At 41.2% G+C, this 5,896-nt stretch overlaps 2 protein-coding genes across 2 annotated transcripts in view; one reads left to right on the forward strand and one right to left on the reverse strand.

The window, feature by feature from the left end:
• DNAJC9 (DnaJ heat shock protein family (Hsp40) member C9) overlaps nucleotides 1-3,997 on the forward strand; it is a 5,767-nt gene extending 1,770 nt beyond the window's left edge. Inside the window, exons 2-4 of the mRNA XM_009641183.2 lie at nucleotides 261-515; nucleotides 1,285-1,368; nucleotides 2,139-3,997. Of these exons, the coding sequence (XP_009639478.1) occupies nucleotides 261-515; nucleotides 1,285-1,368; nucleotides 2,139-2,258 (459 nt within the window). The 3' untranslated portion in view covers nucleotides 2,259-3,997. The remainder of the gene's footprint in view (nucleotides 1-260; nucleotides 516-1,284; nucleotides 1,369-2,138) is intronic.
• Nucleotides 3,998-4,127: 130 nt separating this feature from the next.
• The window catches only part of FAM149B1 (family with sequence similarity 149 member B1), a 15,249-nt gene continuing 13,480 nt past the window's right edge, over nucleotides 4,128-5,896 (reverse strand). The window contains exon 15 of the mRNA XM_009641184.2: nucleotides 4,128-5,558. Coding sequence (XP_009639479.1) covers nucleotides 5,485-5,558 — 74 coding nt within the window. The 3' untranslated portion in view covers nucleotides 4,128-5,484. The remainder of the gene's footprint in view (nucleotides 5,559-5,896) is intronic.

The following is a 5,896-nucleotide window of genomic DNA, read 5'->3' on the forward strand; positions in this document are numbered from 1 at the left end:
GGGGCCGCCCCGGGGTTGGGCTGGGTGATCTCTAGGGGTCCCTTCCAACCCAAAACATTCTGTGATTCTATGAACCGGCGGCGGGACGGCAAACCCCGCGGGAAGGGGAAGCCCGCGCTCCAGAGCTGTAGCCCTGTCTCCCTTAGGAGCTTTGTGTGAAACGTTGGGGTTTGGGTTTTTTTTGTTTTCTTAACGCTGTCTCTTAAATCCTTCTGGTGATTAAATCCTGTAACTCGAGGATTGTCACCTCTTTGCTCCAGATCACGGTAAAAGACATTGAAGACTTCGAAAAGAGCTATAAAGATTCAGAAGAAGAGCTGGCTGATATTAAAGCAGCGTACGTGGATTTTGAGGGTGACATGGACAGAATAATGGAGTCTGTGTTGTGTGTGGACTATACAGATGAACCAAGAATACGGAAAATCATAGAAAAAGCCATTGACTCTAGAGAAGTCCCATCCTACAAAGCTTTTGTAAAAGAGTCTAAGAAGAAAATGATCGCAAGAAAAAGGCGGGTAGGTTATAGCAATCAGGGACCGACAGGAAACATTGTTTATTATAAGCTTTTAATCTCCTTTGGTAGAAATAAATTAAACCATTCTTAAGAAAAATGTTTGCCACAGGATTCCTGGGTCACAGGTCTTGCTCAGTGCCTCTGACTTTCACATGTAGTCACCTGTGTTCGCCACCCCCACCCCCCAAATTGCAGTGAAAGGCTTTTGAGTTGTAACAGGCTGTTGCCTATTATTTCTTTTATTTTGTTATTGCACAACAGCTTATTACAGTTTAGCGTGTCCCTGCCTTTATTTACAAAGCCATGAGTTGCTGGAGTTAAGAAACATATGTGGGGTGGAAATATATCATGCTTGCCTTTTGGTAAGTGTGAAATAACGTTCTGGACTAAATAAACCTCTTCTCCAACCTGTTTGGTGGGGGGGGGGACGGAGGGGTTGACGCTTTATGTTACATGCACATCACAGTAACCTTTCTCCAACGTAAGAAAATGTAATAACCACTAAGACAAAAGAGTGTGGGTGCGGGGAACAGGGATGAGGATGGACATCTCGTCGTGTTCAGCATTGTGAAACGGCAAAAAACTAAATCGCAGAACGAGAATGGGCGTTCTGTTTGACTGACATCTCATCTGTGGCCAGACTCGGAAACTTTTTGTGTTTCCGTGCAGCTCTTTATATACAGATGCAAAATAAAGTCTTTGGTAACTACTCTAAGACTTTGTCAAATAACATGCGAAATACTTTTTAAAAACCTAGTTTGCTATTTTAGGCAGAAAAAGAAGCTAAAGAGGCAGAAAAGACGAAAGACGAACTGGGCCTTGGTGGAGAAGATGACTTGAAAGCGCTGATTCAAGTAAGGCTTTTTTATCTGTTGAAGATAATTGTGTTACTGGCTTATAATTGTGTTTTCCCTGAGCATCTTTGTATTTTGTATCCTTGCAACTCTTTGGGGTTCCTGAGGTTAAAATCTGACCTTAATATTAACCACCTGTGTACTTTAGTAGTCAGGGTATAACATGGATTTTGTTACCTGTATCTTTTTAAAAAAATTAACAAAGTTTTTCTAATATGCTTATCCTTACTGCATACACAATCAAAGTATTTAACTTCTAGTTTTAGGCAGTTAGACAGGGAGTGTTAATGGTTTGTTCTTTCTGAGGGATTCCACAAGGATGTTGAAGTTGATAAGTCCTATTATTTTGCTTTTTTATCTTGGGGATGGAGGACGGAAACATACTGTTTATGTCCTGGTTTTCAGAATGTTTTCCATTTCTTACTGTCCAGTTGGCTTCCTGGAATGTTCATGCTTAATCATTCCTCAAATTGTAATAGAGTTTTGGGTCTAAACTTAGAAATTGCTTTGCTTTTCCTAGCCTTATATCGTGATTTTTTTTTTTTTTAATAGCCAGTCTTTCCCTCTGTCTTGATACTTCCAGAAGTTGTGCATAGAGCCTAAAGTACGCAAGTAGGTTGTTGCTTGACAGTACTGTCCCTCCTGCAGCTTGTATTCCCTGTTTAAGCGATTCCGAGATTTTATGTAGCTCTCTAACTTCTGTTGAAAATCTGTATTGGGAAGTAGTAAAGGTTTTTTGGTTTTGTTTTTTTTTTTTTCCCCTCCCCCAGAGCAGAAATAAAGATCGACAAAAGGAAATGGATGACTTTTTGGCCCAACTGGAAGCAAAATACGGGAATAATGCTAAAAAAGGAGGAAAGAAGACTGCAGCCAAGAAAGGAAGGAAATAAAGGAACTGTGTAGGCTGAAATATCGGGTATAATTTTGTATGGGAACACGTAGATTTGGGAGAATTTCAGAGTTATTCTGGACTACTGTTTCAGAGCGTGTGTGCATCAACTTGCTGTGACTGGGAGGTACGATAGAGAACGCGCACCGTGAAGAAGACAAAGCATTCTGGTGCTACTGTAAAAATAATCCTTTGGGTGCTCTTCCGTTAAGATCAAACAGACTCTTGACCAAATGTTTTGTTACAGTAAGGAAGCGGTGCGATGTTTGGGATGCCTGGGTGTTTATTAAACTGGTGTTGAAGCACCTTTCTTCCAAACGCCTAATAGGTATCAGTACAGCCGATGGTGAAACAACATAATCCCACCCCTTTGAGAGTCTTCAATGATGGTTCCCCTGGCTTCTGACTGAGAAACCTTATCTTTTTGCTAGTCACATGTTTCTTTTGTAACAAACCTGCTGTTTGTAAAGGTCTTTGCACTGCAGCTCATCAGGTGTTTTTCAGGTATTCCCTTGGTTTTATACAGATACTTTGGAAAAATGCAGATTTAATAAATGTAAAGTTTTTGCAGAATTCTGTGTTTCCCCAGCCCTTTCTACGCTTCCTAAGTAGCTGTTCAAAACTAATCATGTTGACTCTCTTCTGATTTTAGTCAAGTAAATACTACATACTTCTATAGCAGCTGGAAGTATGGTTATATTGTTGTATACTGTCAGTGCTGGTGATGCTACGTGAGATGGAAGGGCCACCTCGTGTCTGGCCTTTGACTGCCTGTGGCAGGTGCCTTAGGAAGAACGCGAGATTGCAGCATGTATGTGACTATGCAGAAATTCTTTAACACACTGAGGTGAGGTAATAAACTTAAAAATCCACAGAACAGTCAGTTGTGGGTATTTCTAGGGTGCGTGGTGCCCCGTGACAAGGCGTTGCAAAGCTGAAAAACGCAGTGCATGTTATTTCCATAGCATCATGGTCAAGGACGGTCATGATTAGCTACTTCATTGCACTTGTCAACACTTCTGTTACTTCAGAAGTGAATTGCTCCTGTTAAGAGGAGGTTGCAGGTTTTTGCTTCAGCTGTTTTTAAACCACTTGCTGTCGGGTGCAGGGGTATGAAGTTGAAGGGTCACTAGTTTTCAACTTACTGTAGCTCAAAGGAAACGAGGCTGGCTTTATTTGATGGATCATTTTTCAAAGGCCTATGAGCCATAGGGTGAACACCTGCTTTTAAGTTGAAGGTCCTCACTGCTTCAATGATAGCATCAGGAACTGGCTGTTTAGTAGAGCTTCCCAGGGGGAAGCCAGAGGTAGAAAGGTAACTGTTCCCTTTTACTTGGCTGCTTTCAAAAATTACCCTAATTCTGAGAGTGTACAGCTATTATTATGTGGCATAACACGTGACTTGAATGTTACTTTTACTATACAAAAGAGATATCTAACAGCCCAGAAGTCTCTGGTGTCAACCATTTGTACAGAAACAAAACATTACCTTCTGATGAGTCTGCTTTCCCTTTTTTAACAGATTGACTCCTCTAGGCTATAAAATACTATGTTACCTGAAGTCTGTTCAAGTTTATTTGTACGTTTTTGCAAGACTCATGCACTAGGGCTACAGAACACTAACTTGGTCCCTGAGGAATGGCACAGATATAAACAGCTTGCTTATCTCCAGTTAGCGCGAGATAACTAAACAACATGCTCTACAATGTTCCAGTAGTCTTAGCTGTTAAGGGAAATTGTATTTTGAAAGGGTTTAGTGAATAGAGGCCCCTCTTCAGCATCAGTTTATGCAAACTTTAAGAGATTTAGATTGAGACCAGAGCTTTCCTCCCTTCCCACCCCTCTAGAAATGCAAAGGAAAGTTAACCTAGTTACATTTGCACAGTTCTGCTTTGCTTTCTTTTCCCTGCTTTTTGATTAGAGCATGCTTGGATCAGCTGGGCTCAGGAACTTCAATACTGGTTAAAAAATACTCGCTGTTCTGTAGGTACCACTAACGTTTGACAGATTGCATAACTTAGAGTGGGGAGGTGGGAGCCACTTCATAGAGAATACTGACAAGTGTCTTCCATTATGAACTGCAATTTGAAAAATACGAGTAAGGAAATTTAGAAAAAAAGTGCTCTTTAATTGGATTATAAAGGAAGAACTGTTTTCATGCAGCGTCCTAACTTGGTTACAATCCAGCAAGTGATTATCCTCACCTCGTCTTTACGCTTCCCTGTAGTCTGGCGCTTACTGCTTGGGAGTAAGAAAGACCTTCAGTTAATCACTTATTTTGAGAAGCGCACATTACATGTTTTTGTCTGGTTTGGAGCCACAGGGGCAACTCCAGCTAACGCACACAGTGCAGAACACACCTACTAAAAGCTACGTTGCACCTGGGGGTTGTGGAACTTCATGGCGGAGTGCAGAAACCTTGTATAATTGCAGGTATTTTTAGAAAGGGAAGACCAACCGATTCTGTGAAATTAGCGTAAAATATCTCACGAGGAAGACAATGTACTTTCTCTGAATACTGTCTGGAACTACTTGCAGTAGGAGACTCCTTTTTTTGCCTCTTAAACGTTTTTCTTCAGCCACTGAGGAAGAGGTATAAGTACGTAACGCAGGAAGAGTCAGGGGTGCGTTACCCTTGCAGCTGCCAGCTCTCTTCGTCTGGTTTGCTACCTCCGCTTTACACAACTGTGTTAATACCTGCTGCAATTACTACAGGATTTGTAACTTGTCTAAGATGAGTGGTAGAAGCACTATTATCTGCAGTGCTTGCTTTTGATAGTGTAATATTGCTTTAAACATATAAATACAGCTTGAAAAATCTAAATTACTACTGCTATGGAAAACCTGGTTTCTCTTCTGTAGAGCTAACAGAAAAATCAGCGGGTTTTGCAGTGCCCGTCTGTAACAACGTCAACCAGCAACAAGCCAGTAGTGGGGAAAACAGCAGTGACTTGAGAGCATTTGCTAGATTGTCTAGGCGCTAGGCTTCACTGCCCACTGGAGTATATTCACCCTTCCACTGGAGTATAACTCTTTCTACCGGTAGAAAATGGAATGTTTAAGTATACTCCACCTAATCTTTGGCAGCCGCTTCTTAAGATTTATATAAAAATAGTTATTCACAAGGAAGGGTGTTTGAAAACTCTCTGTAAACAATGTTGGCATGGCTGAGGATGAGAGGTGGTTCATGACTCCCTGGAGATGGACGGATGCTTCTTTCTGGCACCTTAGAACCCCTGCTTGCTTTTTGTGACTGATCCGCTTCGGCTGTGGGCTTTCACAGAACCGTGCAGCTGAAGACCTAATAAACAGAGATCATGTACAACTTTAAGGCCTCTGGAAGGTATTAAAACTAAGTACCAGATAAATCTCCTTTGGCTTAAAACTAAAATGCTTTTTTTTGGCTTTTTATAGAATAGTGGCTATCAACTGCATTCTGTATAATTTGGGCAAGTTTGAGACAAGTGACTGGGCTTCCAAAAGATGCAAAGTTTGTGCTTTCACAGCTGTGCATTGCAGGGAACTTACTTACTCTATTCCCTCCTATTTCATGAAGTACTCAAGCCTTCAATGTTCTTCTGCTGACTTCAGTTTTTTTAATCCAACAGTCATAAAACCCATCTGGCATTTAAATCTATG

The sequence above is a fragment of the Egretta garzetta genome, unplaced genomic scaffold (assembly GCF_000687185.1).
Source record: "Egretta garzetta isolate BGI_Z169 unplaced genomic scaffold, ASM68718v1 scaffold536, whole genome shotgun sequence".
In the NCBI taxonomy this organism is placed as follows: domain Eukaryota; kingdom Metazoa; phylum Chordata; class Aves; order Pelecaniformes; family Ardeidae; genus Egretta; species Egretta garzetta.